This window comes from Elgaria multicarinata, chromosome 1 (assembly GCF_023053635.1).
Source record: "Elgaria multicarinata webbii isolate HBS135686 ecotype San Diego chromosome 1, rElgMul1.1.pri, whole genome shotgun sequence".
In the NCBI taxonomy this organism is placed as follows: Eukaryota; Metazoa; Chordata; class Lepidosauria; order Squamata; family Anguidae; genus Elgaria; species Elgaria multicarinata.
In genome coordinates, this window is record NC_086171.1 from 102,454,483 (window position 1) to 102,478,066 (window position 23,584).

Below are 23,584 nucleotides of genomic sequence, written 5' to 3' on the forward strand. Positions count from 1 at the left end.
AAGCCAGATTCCAGCTGGACATCAGGAAAAACTTCCTGACTGTTAGAGCAGTACGACAATGGAATCAGTTACCTAGGGAGGTTGTGGGCTCTCCCACATTAGGGGCCTTCAAGAGGCAGCTGGACAACCATCTGTCGGATGCTTTAGGGTGGATTCCTGCATTGAGCAGGGGGTTGGACTCGATGGCCTTGTAGGCCCCTTCCAACTCTGCTATTCTATGATTCTATGATTTTTATATGCTGCACCATAAGCTTAGCAACATGGATATATCTGCAAATTAGTAGAATAAAGCACACTTTAAAAGCACAACACAATCTAGTGTGAACTCACTGAAGCAGATTAATAATCCTGAAGAGCATGGTGGCTTTCCTGTTTTGTATTATAATACTGTTTTAAATGCTTATTAAACGAGCAATGTTGGGCTACTTTGCAAGTGGCAATGGACACAGGATGTAGTGGTCCCACAGCACCATAAAGTCAGCTTTTGGCCAAGAAGATCTAAAGCTTTAGGAATCCAATGAATGGTGCCTGCAAAATTAGAAACAACAGAAACTCATCATCATAATGGAAATATTCCAGCAATTCAAAGATACCCTGGTCTATTTTAATTCTGCACTGTGGGCCGGGAGATCAGAGTTCTGCAATAAGGAAATCCTGAACTTCTGCAAGCAGAAACTTGACCTGCCCCCCCCCCCTTATTAATGGGAAGTGGTGCTCCTAACTCACAGCACTATAACTGGGAGAATAACGATGGCATTTTGGGAGCAGGGAAATGGCAGCAGAAGCACAGGGAGAAGCACTGACAAGAACACTGGGGCAGAGGAAGAAATGTGTAGTTGATTAAGCTTCCCCCAACCTGGTGCCCTCCAGATGTGTTGGGCTTTAAGTCCATCATCCCCAGCTAACATGGGGATGGCGGCAGGTTGGGAGAGGCTACATTGAAAACCTTCTGATTGGTTAAGAAGCTGCGCCAATCAATTCAGCAGCATTTTAAAACATGATCGTTAATTGTTTTTAAAATGGGTTAAATACAAAAATTGTGGCAGCGGGTACCATTGTAGAAATGGCATCCCTCCTCCTTTCCCACTCAAGTGAGGATGACTTTCCTAAAGCGATGCTTCTGACAACAAGTGTATCCATGATCTCAAATTAAGTATCCTCACACCCCTCTTTCAGGACCATTGTTTCATTCATTAGAAAGTGTATGATGATTTCAATGACCCTGTTCAGATGACACGCTAAGCCATGTTGGTTAAGCATTTTCAGCTAAACATTATGGCTTAACATGTCATGTGAACCATTCCTAACCACGGTGGCTACATAACCACAGTTTAAACATGCTCACTAACCATTTGTTGCAAAAGGGTTAGAGGCCTAAGCATGGCTGAGTGTATCATCTGAACGGGGTCAATGACTGTTCACACTAAGACTTCTTTAAGGGAATGGCAGTTCTACATGATACACTCAGTACAATCATATACAAAGAAAAATAATATCCAGAGCACTCAGCAAAAGACTCATTTAACAGTGATTCTGATATAAGTCAGAATTCGTGCAGGACAAAAATCTTTGCTTTCTCATACATGCCTATCTTTTGATTTGTCTTAGAGAGAAATCTGATGGGCTTCAGAGAGAATGGCACCACCCATTTTCAGTGCATCTTTTAGACTGCAAACAGTTGCACTGAGCATGTTCTGAATGCATTCAAGCTAGTAGCCACCACACACTGTTCCATCACTTGAGACTTTTCTTGCTGAGACAAGTTAAGGAACATGGACATTTAGGAGGCACGCTCTAGAGATATTTGGCAGCTAACCTTATACCATGCCTTGAATGTGAAGGATTCAGCACTATTTTTTCTTTTGCTGGACTCTCACCCCTTGGGAGTAAAGAATGTATACAACAGCCCATAAAATATGAGCCTCCCACCTCTTGGTTGGAACACTTCTATGCTATTTCCTCCAACTGGCTAGGGATACTGGGGCTTTTAGTTCAACCCACCTGGAGTGTAGCAGGTTGTGGAAGGCTATGTTAGATGCATCCAAGCATCTTCCAAAAGTTTTCTTTTATATGAAAAAGCACTTGTAGAAGGGTGCAATTGCGAAAGGAAGAGCAACCGGGGGGTGGGGGAGATGGGGACTGACTGACTGCTTAACTCTTTCCCCTCCAGCTGTTTTGCCACCCAGCGGGGAAAGATATAGGTCTTGTAAAAAGCACTCTTAAAACATACAGCTTTTCCCAAATGTGAGTTTGAATGTAGTAAAGGACAACCTTGTACACACACTCACACACCTGAAAATCGGAAATGTTATTCCCAGTGCTTGGCAAATATTGTTACGTGGCTTGTCACGGCGTTACATTGATTGCACATAGATACAACAGACTTCCTACTGTCAAAATATTGAAGGGCGAATCATAAGGTTCCAATAAATGGGGTCCAGTGGGGGTGTGGGGGTGTGCCAGGAGGCCTCCACATGCTTGAGCTCCTCTCCCACTCATGCCAGATCAGCTGAGAAGCAAGAGGCAGCTTTGACTTCTTTAACTGCTTAAATCTCTGCACATTCACTTGGAGCCCTGAGTTCTTCCCGTTTCTGTCATCACCAGCAAATTAAAGCCAAGATGAGCCCAAACTGAGATGAAATCAGCCTTGCCTAACTTTCTGGTCCTAGTTATGCTGCTGAAGTTCATTATTACCTGGTTCAGAATAAAGAATTCCCCAGCTCAGAAAGTCCCCGAGTTCTTCTCTGGCTCAGAATGCTAGATTTCCAGTATGTCTGAGTGCATTATGCACACTGGACACTATCTTCTCAGGGCTCCTTGCACTTGGGACATTTATGAGCATGCTAAGCAATGCCCCAAATCTCCACACTCCTGATGGTAGAAGCAGGCTGCTTCTAAAGGGGAGGAGAGAAAGACACCAGGCTGCTGCAATCAAATACAGAGGAAGCTCTTCAGCAAATCATAGTCCAATTCTCCACCACTCATCAATGTCGCAGTTGCAAGGAAGCCTGGGATGTATACTTTCCAGGGCATTCAACTTCCATTTTGTGCACTCGGGCACCCTGGAAAACTATAAATTCCAAGGTTCTTGGCACCAGGGACACTTCATATCCAGAAGCACATTCATATCTGCATTGGCTGTGAATGCAAAAGCTTGCTTCTATATAGATCTCCCAGAGTGCAGGACACTGAGACTTAGAGAGGTGTGGAAAAGGGCAGTTAGTAGCAAATGGAAGTATTTTTCATTCTTCATAGCCCCCTGTGACCACGGACCTTCATCCCACCTTCCGGCCACTGTAAGTCCTTCTTCCCACGGTTTGTTATTCTACAGTTTGTCAGAAAGTCACAGTACCTACTGGCACAGGCTGGATGGCAGTGTTTTTTAACAAGTTTTTCCAGCCTCTGCTTTAGGGTTAATATCTAATAAATCAAAAAACCTTTTTTTATATATATAAAGTAAACATATTCCACTTACAGAATTGATTCTCCTTGCATTTCCTACTGGCAGAATTCAGTTTTATTACATATGGTAGACGATGATCCTGGTCGTGCCTGGATCCTGCCACCACTCTGCACTTTTCAGTGTCTCATTAGATCCTGATATAACCCAATGATGCACATTTGAGCCACATAAATGCAGCAATGGGGACTACAGGTAGAGATGCTCCAGTTACATCCTAAAACAGCTCTCTACACTGGCATGGAAAGGGGGTGCCTGCTATAAAAGGGAGTTGAGGCAGGATAAGCTGACATCACCAGAAGGTCCAAACCCTTCTCTGCGAGAGTTATGATTCTTCTCTAACTCACTCAAAGTGTTTTATCCTTCCCTTAGAACCTGCCTCCATTGTTCTTCTCCCTGCTGCTGAATTGTTCTGTCCCAAAAAAGAGAGATTCTCCTAATCTGGTGGCCTTGGTTATTCTTTTATTTGTATGGGAGGAGAACAAGGGATGATGACACTTTTTTACTCCAATGTGAAGGAGGGTTTTCTCCACATAACACACACATGCACCTTTGCCTCCCCGCACCAGGCTAAGGAAATTCTTGGCAAATTGGGGTGGGACTCAGCTCCCACCCCAATTAGCAAATATCACCCCGCCCCTGGGTCCCACGCAACTTGCAAATGGTGGAAGGCTGTTGACCATATCAAACCAGGTTAGCCAATGCAAAGAATGGGATCTTCTCTCTTTCTTAACAACACTGTCTTTATAGATCTGTCTGGTGTGCTGAAGATCCACGTATAAAACCCACCCATCTGGTACCTACAAATTCCCTGTCTTCCCCCTGACTCTGAGGAAGTCCTTTGACTTCTTTCCTTGAGCCCACTCAGTTGTCTTTATCCCCATAGTCATTGTAGAGGACACTCAGCAACTGTTCTTCACAGGTTTTCTTGAGGTCCCGACTCAGCTCCAACCAGCTGAATCCATATGGCTTGATCTCACTGTAGCGGCAGGCAAGGAATTTGAGAGATGTGCGCTGAAGGCCAATCTTGGGCTCCTGTAAGAGGCCCTGGCACCAGGTGCTGAGTTCCGCAAGCTGTGAAAGGATGAGGCCAGCTTTTCTGCAGAGGGCACAAAGAAGACAATGAAAGGGCAGTGGACCAGGAAATGGACATGTCAGAAAGCTGGTGGAAGAGAAAGCATGGTGAGAAAGACGGACACGAGATATCGAAGAGACAAACACTAGAGCTTAGACAGACCACAGGTGGGGTGGGAAACACCCCTGGCAGGTGCCCATTAAACATCTCTCTTCAGAAACCTTTAGAGAAGGAGGTTCCATGAGCACCAACCTCCCCAGGCAGCTTGCACTACAGAGGGGCATCCCTTGTGACAGGCGGAGAAAAACGAGGCCTTTTCATTGTGAGGCCCATTCAGCATTCAGTTTGTTGGTTTCTACATTTGTCTGTATGTGGTATTCATGTTCAGGACACAATTCTATGTGCTGTTAAAAATCCAGCTTCACCTTCACTCCCACTGTCATAAGGGAGAGAAATTATAATCGCATTCACATCTACATCAAATGGGAGGGGCTACAGCTCAGTGGTAGAGCATGCAGAAGGTCCCAGTTCGATCCCTGGCTTTTCCACAAATCTCTTGCCTGGAACCCTGGAGAGCCATGGCTGCCAGCCAGTGTTGACAATACTGGGCTAGATGGACCAATGGTCTGACTCAGTATAAGGCAGCTTCCTATGTCCTAAATTGCAGTGGAGGTCTATTTATTTATTTATTTATTTATTACGCTTCTACACCGCCCAACAGCCAAAGCGCTCTGGGTGGTCTACTTTTCAGAACAAAAAGAATGAGCAGATGAGGAGCTGAGCCTGTCTTACAGGGTAGTCGTAAGAATTACTGGGATAACGCATGAACACGTGTAACATGCTAGATCAAATGACAGCTTTAACTCTCCAGTATATCAAAGACAGTGTGGTGTAGTGAGTAGATTTCAGGACTTAGACTGAGAAGACTCAAGTCCCAATTCCAGTTCAGCCACAAAGATCGTGGCTTCTCACGGGCCAGCCATTTTCTTTTAGACATGCAGGGTGTTTGCTAGAGCAAAATGAAGGAAGGCTCCATAGATGCCACCTTGAACTTCGGAGAGGAAGCACAGGAAACAAAGGACTTGGGTGTGTTTAGGCTAGACCGTACCATCGAATATCCTTCTCAGGCAGACCGCCACTCTCCCGTCCCTATCACATAAGCCATATGTTTGGCTCAAGTCACAGCGTGGCATGCACACAGCCTTTCTATTTCCAGATGTCTGGGTTACCAACATCCCTGCTTTTTGTTTGGTGGTTGTTCTTTGTCATGGCAACTGCTGTTGCTAGGAAATGCCTTGACAGCCAAGTGGTTTCTGAAGAAATGCTCAAGAATGACAAAACAGAAGAGATAGGAAGAGGCCTCTTCACAGCTGTCTCAGACTAGAGACAGGAAATAGTTTTTAATGGCCAAGCTGGATGAGAAGATGGAGATCAGGGGTCACTTCACAGTTTTGCAAAAAGCACTTCAGGCTGGGGTTACAGTGCTGGGAGACAAGCTAACCCTTCACCCCTCGTACCATGTTCCCAATGGAAACCACTCTCTGAAGATGCGATTTGCCCTGTCCAGTCAAGCTTACGGGTACATAGGCATTGCCCCTATGGGGTAATAGGGGTACGTTGGGGATTCATTGGAAAAACGGCAATGGGGCAGGGAAGAGTTAAACTCCCATCTCTCAGTGCCACAAGTCTTGAACAAAGAAAGCTCACCACCCACCACCCACCCCACACACACAGTTTAAAAGAAAGAAACTGCTCAGCCAATTTTCTGGTTACGCAGGAATCTGCAAGTGATCTGCCCTATTAGCCACAGTTGACCTGCCAAGGAGAGGATGATCCAGCAAGTGGGTCTGGTTTTCAAATTTCTTATCCCCTAGAGACCTCTAGGGCTGGTGAAATCTTCTCCTTCAAATGGTGCTGGCTGCTAATATTTCATCAGCATTTGTGTCCTCTAGTTTTAGGAAGTTTCTAACGAAGGGACTTAACTCTCTCCTATCCCTTCTGACTCCCAACACTTTAAAAATTAAATCCTATCAGGTAAATAAGAAATTAAAATACCCTCCCAAAACATCTCCCACTTGCCAAATTGTATCAGATTATCTGCTTTGCGACCTGCTGCCAGGGCTAGCTCGGAAGCCCAAATAAATCAAACACGCGTTTACAAATCTTTTGGCACTCAATATGTGCCACTACTTTTCATCCACTGACCTTAAAGGCAGAACAATGCTCCAAACACTCACCAGTTTTATACCATTTGTACAACAGAATAGTCAACAGTGGGGTAGTAGTCAATTTGACAGTGGTTTATCTAAGGGGTACTCCCTCCACGACACAATAATAACCAAACATGGTGTGGATTAGGATCAGCATTGAGTTGACTATTAGTCCGCATGGAGTTGACTCACTCATCCCCTGCCCTCCCTCCCCCCCCACGTGCTCCTCAATCCTGCCACTAGATTCCTATCAGCCATTGCTGCTGAAAATCTATCCTGCTGGTTGGACTAGAGCGGTAGCCGCTGCATCAACCACTCTTGCCTTGTGACTTTGTGGCTGATGGAATAACCAACTGTGGCCAAGGAAATAACCAGTGATGCCTTCCACATGGCGCGACAACCAACGATGGTTCAAACAGCCAAGTCTGCACAGCGTTGGTTATTTCAGCCAAATAACCAACCGTTAGTTAAAAAACTCCTGCCGCACAACATGATAACACATGGTGGGTTAAATAACCCACTACTTTAACCACTGTTGGTTATTGTGTTGTCCGAACCCATTCTAACTGTCATGACTCACCCCCTCTCCGAAAGAATCGTGGGAATCCTACTGAAAATTACGTTAGAGACCCTTATTTCCACACAGTTCCCAGCACTCCCTGGGGGAAAGTAATTATTATTAAATCAGTTTAAGTCTGTGGCACCGATACACTAATGCTGTCCCCGCCTGTTCTCATCTCTTTATTCTGCCTTTGTTAACAACTCTCAAAATATGCAGAGAAGGTTCTGTATTTTTGTTCATCACTGTGTACAACGTGCCAGAAATCTGGCTACAGCACCTCTTCCCATACAAGGTACAATCACTGCACTTTCTTTGCCCTGGCCCTTGGTATATAAGAGAAGCAATATAGCCACTGCCATATCCACCACCTCCAAATTTTGTAACCCAGGGATCAGGTCCTATAGAACTGTCTGCATTCCATTTGAGAACAACTGAAATCTGAATAGTTCGACCACTGGCTCATGACACACCTCTGCTCTTAAGATTTCAGTGTGTACGTGTGCATGTATTCACTTTTATATCTGGGCATTCTCTTTAGTGAGTCCCTCTCGTGGAAAGGGCACAGGGAGGCAGCGAAATTGAAAGCACAAAAAACTATAGGGGCTCTAATGAAGTTTTATTATAATAAAGGGGGACAGTTGATCGAACCTGCCCTAAAAATCTTTAACACCAAAGTAATAACGCAGCTGCTTTATGGGTCTGAAATCTGGGGGTCTGACAACACCATGACCGAAGCCTTGGAGATTGTGCAGAACAACTTCCTTCGAAAACTTTTCTCTCTTCCATCTGGTACCCCTGCAGTTTTCTTGCGCACAGAAGCTGGTAGTCCTTCAGTTAGGGCAAGAATTGAGAGTGCGCAGCTAAAATATTTTAAACGAATCGCCATCTTGCAAAATGAGCATCTTCCTACTAAGTGTTTTCTAGAAACGGATAACAATTGTCATTGGACGGCAATATTCCAAAAGCTCCTGCATAGTTATCATCTCCCTGAATTGAAGTTTGCTCTAGGCATGGATAAGAAGCAACTAAGGGATTGGTGTTTTTGGGTAGATTCCAGGAGGGACCTGCAACTTATTAAAAACTCTAAACTCTCTCGGTGGTTCCCTCTTCTAAAAACAGAACACTATAGAGCATGTTATCTGTCCAAATTGAGGCCCCTGCCCCTGAGAAATGCTTTCATTGAACTGAGGTTTCAAGTGATGCCAACTGCAGTGCTGGATGGACGCTACCACAAAGTACCATTTGAATCGAGATTATGTATCTGTGGTCAACAACAAGTGGAAGACATATGTTAACTTGCCCTCTGTATAGGGACCCAAGAGAGAGACTCTTGAAACCGCTGCTGACATATGGAGGCATGAATGCCCAAGCAGAAACACTTCTCTTCCTCCTTAGCGATACCAACAGTTATGTCACTTCTAAAGTGGCCCTGTTTGCACTGGCAGCGAAAAAGATTGGGAAGAGAGAACTAGATAAAATTGCTATAAACTGCCACGGAGACTCAGAGTGCGGAGCGAAATGAGAGTTTTAGTCACAGTAAATTTAAGGTTGTCTGTATGGTTCTCTTGGTTATTTTAAACTATTGTGTACTTTTATAGTTGTATGATTTTCTATGGATGTATTTGTCATGGCCTTCGGCTAGCACAATAAACTGATGATGATGATGATGATGATGATGATGATGATGTATTCACTTTTATGGTTTATATGCTAAGTCTGGCCTGGTTTTTGTTTGCTTGTTTTAAGAAGTCAGGACTAAATATAAAAATGTTAGCAAATACGGCAAACTAGAAAGGCACAAAACAAAGGATTCCATGCTATTAGTCAGCAAGTCTTAGGAGCATCTTACCGAGGTCCCAGTTCATCCTCACACCGCCAGGTGAACTCCCCAAAGCTCTCGTAGTGCTGGTTGTAGTGATAGCGGACCCGGTGAAGACTCGGTGAGCCCAGGTCCAGAAGGGTGTTGTAGGCAGTTTGCTGCTCCTTCCCACTGGTGTAGCCATTAAAGAGGTTGTAGATCTTGTCTGCTATTTCTGGATTTAAACAAAAGGTAAAGATGAAATGTTGATACGCCTGGCGGAAGGTAGTTTAGGGTAGGAATAGGTATCCCTACATCTCCCATCTTTTCTTTTTTTTTCAAAAATAAAATAAAATAACACATTCTCTTACCATGAGCTGGAATTGCTGTAAGGAGGCTTCTGCTGGTACTGGAAAATGTGGGTTCAAAGGAGTTGGTTAGTGTGTTGGGAGTCAGACCCCACATTTTGGGGAGGTTACTTGCTGTTTGCCATGCCTCCCATGGCAGCCATTTGGGTGGGGGCAGGAAGTTACTCAAATTGCCAAATGTGCCCATGGCTCAAAAAGGATGCCAGCACCTGGTTTAGAGTATAGCAAGTATTGTAGAAAGAGCATCCTTTTGAAATGGTCATGATTGGGTGGGCAGACACCCCCCTTAACCTCTGCCCTTACAAAGAATGGCTTGTTTTTTTATTTTTATTATTAATCTTTTTTCCTTATTGTGAAGGGAGGAGGAGAATGCGTGGGAAGATATCCACGATTGAGAAGTAAGGCATTGTCATTCTAGGTTGCCTATTAATGCAACTGTTAAGTCAGGAGGAGGATTTTAAAGAGTGCAGTGTGAGCCCGGCTTCACAACTGACAACACGGATATACATATCATTCAGCTGAATGCGAGAAAATAGATGATGAGTCCTCGGTCTTGCCCTCCCCGTGTGCATCAGGGGAACTGGCCACTGCCTTTATTTATTCATTAATTTATTTTAAGTAGCAACATGCATCTGATGAAGTGAACTCCTGTTCACAAACACGTCTACTATAATAAATGTGTTAGTCTTTAAGGTGCTACCAGTCTCTCTGCAGTTTTCCCATAGTTTCCGCCATCTGCTGCCACTTTCCTATTTTATTTTATTTTTTATTTATTTCTTCCACAAGTGATCCCGGCCAACGCTATGTAGCAAATCAGATTTGGTAATGCACTGAGGAAATGCATCCTACCGGAGTGCAGGCAATGCTTGCACATGGGTGTTCCTGGATTACCCTTTTGCATTAATACCTTCAAGAGGGGAGGCCCTTTTTTGGTTTGAATGAAGCTTTACGTGGAACAGCTCCCCTCCATTTAAGTGCAGCACAAATATATACATTTTATTCCTTTGTATGTTCATTTTCCACCTTACCAGAAAATCAGATTTAAACACACACGCACACATACATACATACATACACACACACACACACACACACACCAGAAGTGCCCCAGGGATTTATGCAAGGCCTATGGGTGATGTTATAGCTGGTAAGCAATAGATGCCCCCTCCTTTAAGCATAATCACTTTGAAAACCTGCAAAACCCACCTCTCTCTTCCCCGTCCAGAGCTCATCCCAGCAGCGATATACTATATCTATCTTCACTCCAAGCTATTTAGGGTAATTTTGTTTTGCTTTTTTACTGTGAATAGGCTTTTTGGAGTCAGCTTGCAATGTAGATCCATATATGCCATTTTTTCTTATGGTAATTTCATATACTTGCTAGCAATATACATGCTTTTAAAAAATGGAGTTTGAAGAGCTCGTTTGGGGGCCCGGTCTGAATGTTTGTTGAACCATTTCTTTATTTATAAATAATATGTTTAGACCACCCAACATCCAAGTGACATACAAAGATTACCAAAGTGGTCATGCACCATAAAATATCACAAACATAGAAATAAAACCATTTTTAAAAGGCAATAAAATACAGGATGGATTGACCAACTAAAATGCCTAGGAAAACAGGCAAGTTTTCACTTGGCACTAAAAGGATAGCAGAGTTGCCCTCCTATGGGGAGAGCGTTCTAAAGTTGGGGTGCCATAACAGAGAAGGTTCCCTCCTTCATTGACACAGAATGTGTAGCAGGTACTATGAGAAAAGCCCCAGCAGATCTTAAAACACAGGCAGCCTGATACAGGGAAAGACACTCCTTCAGGTATCTGGGACCCAAGCAGTTTAGGGCTTTAAAGGTCAAAAGCAGCATAATAAATTGGGTCTGGAAGCAACCCAGCAACCCAGTGCAGCTCCCTCAGAATTGGTGCAATAAGATCCCATCTGGCCGCAGCCATTAATATTCTGGTGTCCTGAACTCCTTGCAGCTTCTGAGTGATCTTCAAGGGCAGCCTCACATACAACACATTACAGTAATCCGATAAGGAGGTTAACAGAGTATAAACCACAGTATCCCTGGCAAGAAACAGTTAAGCTGGAGAACCAGCTGAAACGGGTAAAACGTACTCCAAACAACAGAGTCCACCTGATCCTCAAGTGGCAATGGTGGATCAAGGAGTATGCACCTTCTTTTTCAGGGAGAATGCACACGCCTATCTAGAACAGGTTGCACGCACAATCTACCTACCCACATCTTGTCATGACTCAGGTTCAGTTTACTGGCCCTCATCCAGCCCATTACTGAATGTCTGAGTGGTTGGGACCATGCATTGAAGAAGAAAGAAGCCTTAACTCGAGGGATTTGGGGCGGGTGGGGTGGGGGAATGCTTCCGAAGCATCAGATCATGTTAACAATGGCTGTGAACCGTTGCAAGAAAAGAAAAGAAAAAGCAAACATTATCAGAGGTGGACTGTTTTTCAGAGAACATCTTGTGCCTCTTGAAAGCATCATGTTCATCCTGAAACATATGAATGAACACTCAGTGGAGCCTTATCATTTATAGAGGCAGGAATGGATTCCACATTTGCAAAAAGATTTTAAAAAATACGAACAGCTCTATCTTTGTATAGGAATGCCTTTTTGCGTCTGTTCCTTGTCTCTGCACCACTGGGTTTACCTTGGGCCTTCACATCATCCACCACTGGACAAGGGGTCTTCACTGTCACATCACTTGATCTTGAGCGTCTCCCTGTGTTATCCACACCCCAGAGCGTGAACCTGGTGACCGAAAAGCAAATATTGCTAGTTATATATATATTTATTTATTTTTATTTATTACATTTTTATACCGCCCAATAGCCGAAGCTCTCTGGGCGGTTCACAAAAATTAAAACCATAATAAAACAACCAACAGGTTAAAAGCACAAATACAAAATACAGTATAAAAAGCACAACCAGGATGAAACCACGCACGCAGCAAAATTGATATAAGATTAAAATACAGAGTTTAAACAGTGAAATTTAAATTTAAGTTAAAATTAAGTGTTAAAATACTGAGGGATAAAAAGGTCTTCAGCTGGCGACGAAAAGAGTACAGTGTAGGCGCCAGGCGGACCTTTCTGGGGAGCTCATTCCACAGCCGGGGTGCCACAGCGGAGAAAGCATATATTTAGACGACATGAGCAACTGTGTTGCTACCCAGCAACTGCCTTGGAGCTCCTGAACCTTTATTTCACTTCATTTTAAAAATGATTATCGCCCCTTTCTGCCACAGCAAACAAATTTAAAATACTGGGTTGGAACCAGAGTCAGTCAAGCTTGGAGTAGACCCACTGAAATCATTAGGACTGAAATTAGTCGGGATTGGCCTAAATTCTTTTGATTTCAATGGGTCTACTCTAAGCTTGACTTTCTTTGGATCCAAGCCAATGTATCCTAAACAATTAAGCTCGAAAATAAGCAGAGATAAACAGTTGTTAAAACTAAAGCAGATCAGTATTTATCAGAATTGAAAGACACAGGAGAACAGGACAGTTTCAATCTGATGTCTAAAGGATTATCAGTGTAAGTGCCAGGAAAATGTTTCTGTGTAATCTCTACACAGAAATTGCACAACTATGTTCTGAGTTTGGAATGAGATAGCTTCTTAATAGGAGTGGGCACCTTATGACTCTCCAGATGTTTTGTCCTACAACTCTCATTATTTTTCACCACTGGCTATGTTGGTTAGGGGCGATATGAGTCTGGAGGGCTACAAATGGCCCACCTCTGATGCTCACTAGGCTCTGTATCTGTTAGCTGAAAAATCTTATGCTGTGTAATAAAATGTAATAAATGATGTAATAAAAAGTAGGATTTTTGACACCCTCTTGCTGGAGAGCATGTAAGGATAATGGAACTCAAATAAATATGTGGTGGGACCGTGGGAAAGTAAAGAAATTTTGGGACAGGGTCTTAGAGAAATTGAAAAAAATTGTTGTTCAAAAAATATGTAAAAAGCCAGAACTGGCATTATTGAATATTTTTGTCAAAGAAAATAAAGAGATAAAAGAAAAACCGTTAATTGGATATATGCTGACAGCTGCAAGGCAATTAATTGCAAGTAACTGGAAAACAGCAAAGACGCTGACAGTAGCTATATGGAAAAGGAAAATTTGGGAAACAGCAATTAGTGAAAAATTGACACAAAAATTACAATGACAAAGAGGAATAAAACAAAAAGATAACTTTAAGAGAGATTGGCAAAAATATATAGAATATATGAAGAAAGAAATGAACAGAACAACTCTGGCAGAGGGCTATAGGACGCTCTGGGACTCCTGAAAAGAAGTAATGTTAGAAAATAACAATAAAAATAATAAAGGAAGAGATAAACAGAAGTGATATAACACTTCAAGAGGCAGCTGGACAACCACATGTCAGGAATGCTTTAGGGTGGATTCCTGCATTGAGCAGGGGGTTGGACTCGATGGCCTTGTAGGCCCCTTCCGACTCTGCGATTCTATGATTCTATGATTCTATCCCAGAAAAAGAAATAGAACAATTTATGAGAAATGTGCCAGGGGGAGGGGAGGGCAATAGAGAGGGAACAGGATAAAAGGGATAAAAGATGAAACCTGAAATGAAAAGTAATTATGTTTATAACTTTGGGTGGTAAAAAAAAGTTACTGTATAATGAACATGCATTTATTTATGAACATTTGTTTATATGTATATACTGAAAAATAAATAAAATTATTATCAAAAAAATAAAAATAAAAATAGGATTTGGGTGGGGTTTTTTTAACATAAAAATGAAAAATGGCTCCAAAGATTTTTTTTCCTTTACTAATTCTTGTTGGTATAAAACAAAAACTAAATCCACTCTGGAGCACTTTTGGGTATCCCTTTGTTTGCAGTGTAATGATCAGCTATAGGCAGTTAACTGGCAGCTATAGGCTTCCTAAAATCTAAAACTAAAGATTGAAACACTCAGCAAAGGCCAAATCTATAACAATAACAGGGTATTCCTACAATGCAAACTGAAGCTGGTTTTAAACTGGTTAAAACGTCACCTCTTTCATCATCATCATCATCATAGATCTCAGGGAATGTTGTGAATATCTGTGGATATTGATAATTCTATGCCGTACGTCTACATTCCCCTTTCAGAACTTCAGCTCCAATGAGTAAAACTGTCTGCACTTGCTGTGCTAGACGTCTACATGCCACATGCCAAACTAAAAAGAGAAGGGGAGGGGGGCTTTGTTTATTGCACAGTCATTACTCAGGTTTTGTTTCAGGGTTTCCCCACAGCTGAAGTGCTTAAAATGCTATCGAGAATGCTGTATGGACTGGGAGTGTCACTCACTGCTGGGCCCTGGCAGAGTTACACGTACGCGTTCTCCTCTCTCTGCAGTGACCAGGTGTAAAAGAGGACATCTTTCCTCGCTGTGCCTTTTTTTCACTGTCTAGAATTCTGGCAAACGCAGCTTGTCATTTTGCACCTGCCAAAAGAGCATCTTCTAAAACAACTAGTAAAGAAGAGGACTAAAAGCCTTGCTTAGAAACTCCTTTGCTACCAAATATGCTAGAGGCCACCTTCTCAGACCCATGGGTGCATCTGGAATTTTGAACGTGCCGTAGGGATTGCAAACAAACAGCTGCCATAGGGAGCCACGTCCATCCCTAAAACAGCTGCCATGCCAATTGCCACACACACCTAGAGAGAAGACAGACATACCCAGAGAGAAACATGGGGGCAGGGGAAATGGACCACAGACACCATGTCCCAGGGAAGGGATTTGGGCAGGGAGGCGGGGGAACTAGGCACCCAGATCCAGGTAGGGGACAGGGGCAAATCACAGACACACCAATTCAGAGACAGATTCACAGTCACACAGATCCACGCAAACCCACACCAATTTGGTAGCATTTAATTGTTTAAACTGTTGTGGCTCTTTTCTGTTCATGTTTTTAGTCCATTGTTTGGCCTTAACACTGAAACAACCTGCAGATCAAGAAAAGCAAGGATCAACTCTCTGCCTCTTCTCAGAAACATTGTCTTGGAATATCCAACCAGAGAAAGAGTTCTATGCACCTTGTAAAGTGCTCTGTGACATCATAATTCTCCTTGTCTCATGAGTGCAAGGAAGTCAGCTGCTAGTAACTCACATGTAGGTGGTATCAGGCTCCAAGCAGCGAATGATCAAGGAGATGGTTGTAGAGAGTTTGTCGGGCACCTGTGCTGGCATCACGCAGGGGGACTTGGCTCCAGAGATGATGTCGTCCACAAAACTCAGCACCATCTCTAGGGAAACAGGCAAGCCAGCCATTATCTGATAACACTGATGGGACAAGAAGCAAAGGCGACAAAGGGAAGTGGGAAAGGGAAGCTAGACCAGGGGCTGAAAACCAAAACAGCTTTGCTCTGCTCCAGACTGAATCTCTTGGCAATGTACTTATTAAAGTATTAAACTATTTGCACCCAACCGTTCTGCCCCATTTAAAGGGCCTCCAAGGCAGCTACAACTCATAATAAAAACAGTCATTTAAGCAATCGAAAGAACAACAAAAAACAAACCCACGTAGCAGCAATGAGCAGAACTAAAATGCCAAATCTTAACAGCATATTTCCAAATTATCGTATGTAAAAAAACCCCCCAAACAAGCACTGAATGGCAGGGAAGAAAGATCAGTCATGTTTCACAGTGCAGTGAGTTCCACAGTCTGAGTGCCACCACCAAAAAGGCCCTATTCTGTGTCCTTACCTGCCACACACCTCAGATGGTAGAGAAACGTGGAGCAGAACTTTCCCAAATTGTCTGGGATTTTAAAGTTCAAGGCCAGCACTTTGAGCATGGAAACAATTCAGGATTCAATGTAATTATACACACTGATGTTACATGATCCAAAAATAGGGCTCCACTCAGCTGCTTCGCTACTGCATTTTGCACTATTTGAAGTTTCAAGTTGGGGCCATGTGAACATCCAGAACTGAGTCTGTAATTCATGTGGCATCCAGTTTAGAACAGATGTGAGTGACGTGTTCTGCACGGTGGGCCACAGATGTTTATTCGTAACATGTTCTGCACGGTGGGCCACAGATGTTTCCTCCAACTGCTCTCTGAGGACCAGAATGTAAAACTGGGGGGAGGGCAACATGTAGTCCTCCAGATGAACATCCCACATCATTGGCTATGCTGGTCAGGGCTGATGGGAGTTGTAGGCCAAACCATCAGGAAACAAGTTGCCCACTGTGATGCTGTTCCCTTTGAGTATCCTTTATTTCTTTCTATAATAAAAGGATCTCAACTATGGCACAAGACATCAAAACTCTGCTCACTGATTCTGTGACTCACTGACCCCTCTTGGCCTCACAGCCACCAGCCCAGCACTCCCTGTTCACCCATTCCCTTCACCGCTGCCACCATAGAACACTGTACCTTACCTCAAATATTTCAAGAATCCAATCCAGTTTATGAAACAAAATAGATTTTATTTAACAATAAGTAAATTCATGCAGTTTATGAAACTTGTGGTTTCATTTATCACAATACTTGTTGGTTTCAATATCGTATCCTATGTAAACTTGCCTACTCTACCCACTGGTCTACACTATCTCCTCCCCATTCACTCCCCCCCCAAATAATAAAGTGTGTTAATCTTACTCTGTTCTAATCCCTTCCACAGACAAACCCAGACTCTCCTCTCACTCGCTCTACACACAACTCCCAACAGAATTAATCAATTACCAACCTTTTATTCAGTCCAAACAGCACTTACATCCTAAATAGCAATAATCAGTAAAACATTACAAACACTTACATCATATATAATTAGCAATAAAAAGTAAAACATCACACCCACCCGTTGTAAAATAACCCAAACTTGGAATAGCTTTACTGGCCCAACACGGAGCAGGTGCAACACTGACAGAAAAGTAAGATTTCTTCACCATCGTCCCTCTTGTGGTCTCTACAACGGGCTCTCGCCTATCTTCGGTGGGATTTGTTATGATTTTTTCTACACCTACCACATAACAGTGGAAAAAAGAGAGGGAAGTGCAAGGTAGCTTGATTGCCCCATTATAACACTTCCAGGTTCCCTTGAAATTCCTTAGAAGGAGAAACTTCCTCAGATTTGGAAGAACTTCCAATTTTATTTTAAATGTTGCTTTAGGCAAAATTGGAGGACAATCTAAGAATGCACTCTCCTCTGTTCCCAATTTCTGAGAAATTTTGTACATTTTATCAAGCTTTTTGACTTCCCATTAAATCTTCACATGCTTTTCTTGAAGAAAAGCCTCAAACTGACTTTAAATCTTGCTTTATATGAAGGTTTAATGGTAATACTAAATGCGAGCATAATTATCTGGGCAGAAGGAAGGCAATTTCAAAGAGTGTATGAACGGAAATGGATATTGTATTCTCTCTTTCTCTCTCTCTTTACCTCTGCCCTCCTGGACTCCTTTTCCTTGTGTGTCATGTCTTTAACGACTGTAAGCCTGAGGGCAGGGACTGTCTTTTTTGCTAAGTGTAAGCCGCTCCAAGAGCCTTTTTTGGCTGAGGAGCGGGGTATAAATATGATAAATAAATAAATAAATAATAAATATTATCATGATGTAGAGTGCAGAATGTGGCAAACCTTGCTGAATTAAAGGCCACTATTGTAGTTTGCTTTTCTCTGGTGGTACCACATTTCCTTATCTTATCAGAAGATGCCTGAAAGGATTTATAAATTTATAAATGTGCCTTTCTGCTAAAATTCAACAAAGCTATATACATGCACATAGGGGAACTGTGCACACAGGTTCCTTGCTTTCTATGCAGCCCCTTGCACTGCTGAGGAGCAAACCACTTTTCATTTTAAATTACAACATTTAAACTGAGATGGGCTGCCTCTTCAGCATGAGATGGAAATTTAAAACAAACGAACTTGAACTGTTCAACATTTTCCCTTCATTATTTTCACTGTAATCTTGGAGGGCGACCTGAAAATGCACCAAGTAAGTTTAACTTCGTTTAGTACCTTCATGGAGATTCTTCACCCATGGGGATCCTGGACCAGGCTATAAGAAGGCACAGCTTGCAATCACACACACACACACACACACACACACACACACACACACACACACTTCTTGGTTATGGAAGGTTTCATTCTCAGCCACTCACTGAGCTTGATGTCTCAGGCACATTCATCCTCTTGGGTGTTATGTTCGTAATTATGTTTTTAAGGTTGGATTTTGAACTGAATACAGGGTATTATTTTGTCTAAACTAGAAATGTTTGGGCAATATTGTGAATTTATTATTATTATTATTATTTATTTATATAGCACCATCAATGTACATGGTGCTGTACAGAGTAAAACAGTAAATAGCAAGACCCTGCCGCATAGGCTTACAATCTAATAAAATCATAGTAAAACAATAAGGAGGGGAAGAGAATGCAAACAGGTACAGGGTAGGGTAAGCAGGCACAGGGTTTGAGAAAGTTAATACCTTTTCGAAACTCATCAAAGAATCAACTGCACTCACCAGTTTCCACCTTGGAATGGTCCAAGCGGTCCGTGACCTTCTCCTGGCGGATGAGGTAATCAACAATCTGCACCCCGATTGGGGGTTCCGAGTGCTCCCACTCCAGCACCACCAGGGAGCTGCTGGGCTCGTGAACAGTGGACAGCCTCAGCCTGCAGAAAAAGGAGTGCAAAACGGAGGTCAGTCTAGGCAGGCCTCTTACCTTTTATTTCCTGCAGAGGTATCTTCTACTTGGGAAAGATTAAGAATCAGATCTTGCACACTGCCTCTCAGCAAACAGAGCACTGGAAGACCAGGTCATGGAAAGACCACAGTAGCTTGTACCTCAATTCAGGCTATGTAATATTTCTAGAGTCATTTCCTTTTCTTTGCTACCTCTAGCCTCAGGTAAGTCTAACACATACCCCTCTGTGGCAGGGGATACCAGATTTGGTCTGGACCTACTAGTGGCCCCTATACATAACAAACTAACTTGCAATATACAAAAGCAACTAGCCAAGAGCAAGATATATCCAAAACTTTAATATTAAATATGGTTAAGTGGTTCACTGTTTCTATGTATGTATAACATTTATTTAAAGGTTCATTTATTGTTTTAATGTTGTAAGTGCATGCACTATATAAAAGCCTTATATAATAAGGCTATACATATCTTACGACTTACAAAAGAACATGAATATAACAGCTTAATTATATTGTTTGGGATGTTTATGTATTTATTACATTTATATGTCACCTTTCTGCCAAGACACCAAAGCCAGGTTACACAGCTTACACAGCTTTAAAATTCTAAAGCAAAATACTGAACAAAATATATGGAAAAACAGAGTTCCCTCAGGCTCTCTGATGGCCCTTTCAGGAGCTGATGACACAGGCTTCCTGGACTGGGTTTCCATGCTTCTACTTTCCCTCAGGGCACGGACCCAATTTTTACATTATTGAACATCAGGCCTGCACAACTTGTGACCCAACAAATTGAATGCAGCCCAATATATACATATGGCTGCCATTTCCCACTCTGAAAAGAGTTCTGTTGCTGCCACAGCTGGTTGCTAAATTATTTTTTTTTAAATATAAAAGGACCACTCTCCTGCTGCTCCCCGAGTGGCCTGCTCCCTCAAAAATTTTAAGAATATATGTCCCTCCAAAACACTCCCTCTTAGTATGGAGGCATGAACGTCATCTCCTTTAAAGAGGGCTCACTGTGGTGAGGCCTGTGGGCCTGCTCCTCCCCTGATGACACCGCGAATGTGAAGGGACCTAGAATTCTCCTTTGATCTAGTACCGTTCTCAGCATAGAGAGCCCCACCCTACCTCGACCGACACACACAAAGACACACACGCATACTTTGCCCCCACTTCAGTTAATTTTCAAGAGCTGCTCATACAGTTCACATGATGCCTAAGCTTTTTTATTGTATTTTATATTATGGTTTTATACTGTTGTTTTATATTATGAATGGTTTTAATTTTTGTGAACCGCCCAGAGAGCTCTGGCTATTGGGCAGTATAGAAATGTAATAAATAAATAAATAAATAAATAAATAAATGATGATTTTCTGCATATTCAGTATCATCCAAGCCTTTATGAGGCCCGGTGTCCATAATGGGATGGATAGTGCACTCTTTGACACCCCACCCCCTTGACTTTGGTGTGTAACACAAAAGAAGGTGTGTGTTTTTAGGGAGGGACTCTTTTCAGAGACTATAGCCTTCACAAAGTGTCAAGATTGGGGCAATTTAAAAAGGACTCACCAAATCCAGTCGGCAGATTTGGACTCGTCCAGATTCAACCCATCCCTTGTAACCAGGTTTTGGTGGGGATAGAACAGGACAACACTTGGGGTGTGGGAGAATTTTGTTTGTTTTGCATATTTAAATGAACCAACTTAATTTATTTATTTATTTTTATTTATTAATTACATTTCTATACTGCCCAATAGCTGGAGCTCTCTGGGCGGTTCACAAAAATTAAAAATATTCAAAGTATAAAACAACAGTATAAAACCATACTATAAAATACAATATAAAAACTCAACCAGATAAAAACAGCAGCAATGCAAAATTACAAATTTAAAACACCAAGTTAAAATTTATTTATAAACTGTTAAAATGCTAGGAGAATAAAAAGGTCTTCACCTGGCATCTAAAAGCATATAATGTAGGTGCCAAGCGAACCTCCTTAGGGAGCTCATTCCACAGCCAGGGTGCCACAGCAGAGAAGGCCCTCCTCCTGGTAGCCACCTGCCTCACTTCCTTTGGCAGGGACTCGCGGAGAAGGACCCCTGAGGATGACCTTAGGGTCCGGGCAGGTACATACGGGAGGAAGCGTTCCTTCAGATAACCTGGCCCCAAGCCGTTTAGGGCTTTAAATGTTAATACCAGCGCTTTGAAACGGGCCCGGACCTGGACTGGCAGCCAATGAAGCTGGAAAAGGACTGGCATGATGTGGTCTCGTCAGCCAGTCCCTGTTAGTAGGCGGGCTGCCCTGTTTTGTACCAGTTGAAGTTTCTGGACCGTTTTCAAAGGCAGCCCCATGTATAACACATTGCAGTAATCCAAACGAGAGGTTATCAGAGCATGGATAACTGTAGCTAGGCTATCTCTGTCCAGATAAGGGCGCAGTTGGTATATCAGCCTAAGCTGATAAAAGGTGCTCTTTGCCACTGAGTTCACCTGTGCCTCCAATAATTTGTACTTCCTAAACTAATACGCACATCAGAATGCTATTATATTTTGGATTGCTCAGTTCTATGAATGTTGTGATGCAGTTCTTGACTTAAAAAATGCATATTTTATGGGGAAACGTGTAAAAAAGTGCATGTTTTAGGAAAAATGCATACAAATGCATATTTTAGGGGGAAAGGTATATGACTTAAATGAGAATTCTTTTTGCAGTTAAAAAAAAGTCACAGTAAACAGGATGGTCCTATGATTGCATGCATACAAAACTGATTTGGATCGGAAATCATTGATTCATCCATCCCTAGGCAACACAGATATATGTTGCCCTGCATTCCCAGGAAGGACAAGATGCAGATGTCATTATCTGACAGAGGCTCTTGTCTTTATAGATTGTAACCCTAATAAGGAGCAACAGCTTGAAATCCAAGAGTTTCATTATGGTGTTGGACAATAAATGCTTTTTTCCTGTAGCTGCAGCCTTCTTTGCAATGTTGCTGCAATATCTATTTGATATGTATTTTTGTACACCACCTTTTTGCCTGCCATAGTAGCTCATGACATAAAAACATTAAGAAAGTATCTTACAATTAGCAATAAAATATACACGTAAATAGCATAAGTCCTGATTAAAACAAAATAGTCACCAGTAAAATATGTATTCTGTGCATGTCTCTCGCAGATTCCTACCTAGTCCCTCAGTTCCTTGAAACAGCCTGAAGTAGCTTCAGACCCGAGGGAGATACCACAACTTGGTACCAACATCAATAACGACATTGACACTGAAGTGGGGACAGCGGGTGGATTGTGTGAATGCACAGATGACCACTCAAAGAACTACAGTTACAGGTAAACAACCTGCCTTTCTTTACTGCAAGACTTGGTTCCTGGACCAGGACTGATACTGATGGTAGAGTCTGTTTCAGGGAGTCAAGGAGTGGCAGAGGAGCTGGTAATGACTGTCTTAACACCTGCTCCTGATCTGCTTTCTTTTCTTCTTCTAACCCTTCAATGAAAGCTATGCAGCTTTAGCCTTCATAGTCAGCATTTTGGCAACTGTCACTAGCAAAGAATACCCTGGTCTAGGTGGGTCTTTTCTGCCTGCATCTAAGGCCAATGGTCATGGTGGCATTGGCTTTGAAGAGGCCATCCTTGGACGGTCTGATAGTGTCTCTGACAAACACGACTTTCGGAGTGTCAACCGCCTCCAAACCTTTCTTCCACAACACTACTTTAAGTCTGTCAGCTCTATTGCACCGGTCTTGCTTAGAAAAATCCTTGACAATGGTGACAAGATTCTACACCATGAGCTTCCCCCAGACAAAACAAACTCAACGAGCAGCCAATTGTCGGGGGTAGCTTACTGCCGCACCACACACGTGTTCTAAACGGTGCTGTCAAGGCCATGCACCCTGAGGTGTGTGGCAATAAAAGACCGCAAAACAAACAAAACAAAAAAGCTAAAAAGATGAAAATAACGGTAGTAAGCTAGGAAAGAATAGAAAGAGGAGGGGGGAAAACACCTCAGCTTACAATAGCTGAAAGTCAAACAGACAAGTGAAGCTCCCTCTGAGGCAACCAGCAAGGCAGTCAAAAGAGAACCGAGGGAGAAGGCAGGAACGTGCTAGGGACATGTGCAGGAGGACATTGGGGGAGGGGTTCCCACCAAAATGTATATATTTATATATTTATATTTATTTGTTACATTTATATACCACCCCATAGCCGAAGCTCTAGAGTTGAGGCTCTACGCAGGTGCAGATCCCATTTGTGTGATGTGCAGAGACTACAAAGAAGAACTTGTGGCTCTCCCAATGATTTGGCCTACAGCTTTCATCAGCCCAAGCCAATATGGGAGTTCCTGCCTAAAACACCTAGTGGGCCACAAGTTGCCCATAGGGGCTTGGTACCAGGCA

The 23,584-nt window shown here is 42.6% G+C and overlaps 1 protein-coding gene across 2 annotated transcripts in view; it reads right to left on the reverse strand.

Moving 5' to 3' along the window:
• Nucleotides 1-261: 261 nt before the first annotated feature.
• The window catches only part of ASTN1 (astrotactin 1), a 259,496-nt gene continuing 236,173 nt past the window's right edge, over nucleotides 262-23,584 (reverse strand). Inside the window, exons 19-24 of one of the 2 annotated variants that reach the window (XR_010025831.1) lie at nucleotides 18,987-19,138; nucleotides 15,620-15,755; nucleotides 12,144-12,244; nucleotides 9,157-9,340; nucleotides 4,261-4,559; nucleotides 262-528 (exon numbers count right to left, since the gene is read on the reverse strand). Coding sequence is in view for 1 of the 2 variants with exons in the window: in XM_063134053.1 (XP_062990123.1) it covers nucleotides 4,325-4,559; nucleotides 9,157-9,340; nucleotides 12,144-12,244; nucleotides 15,620-15,755; nucleotides 18,987-19,138 (808 nt within the window). In the remaining variant the exon portion in view is untranslated. Of the gene's footprint in view, nucleotides 529-4,095; nucleotides 4,560-9,156; nucleotides 9,341-12,143; nucleotides 12,245-15,619; nucleotides 15,756-18,986; nucleotides 19,139-23,584 lie in introns of those variants that run through there. The other variant, XM_063134053.1, reaches the window with a different exon arrangement.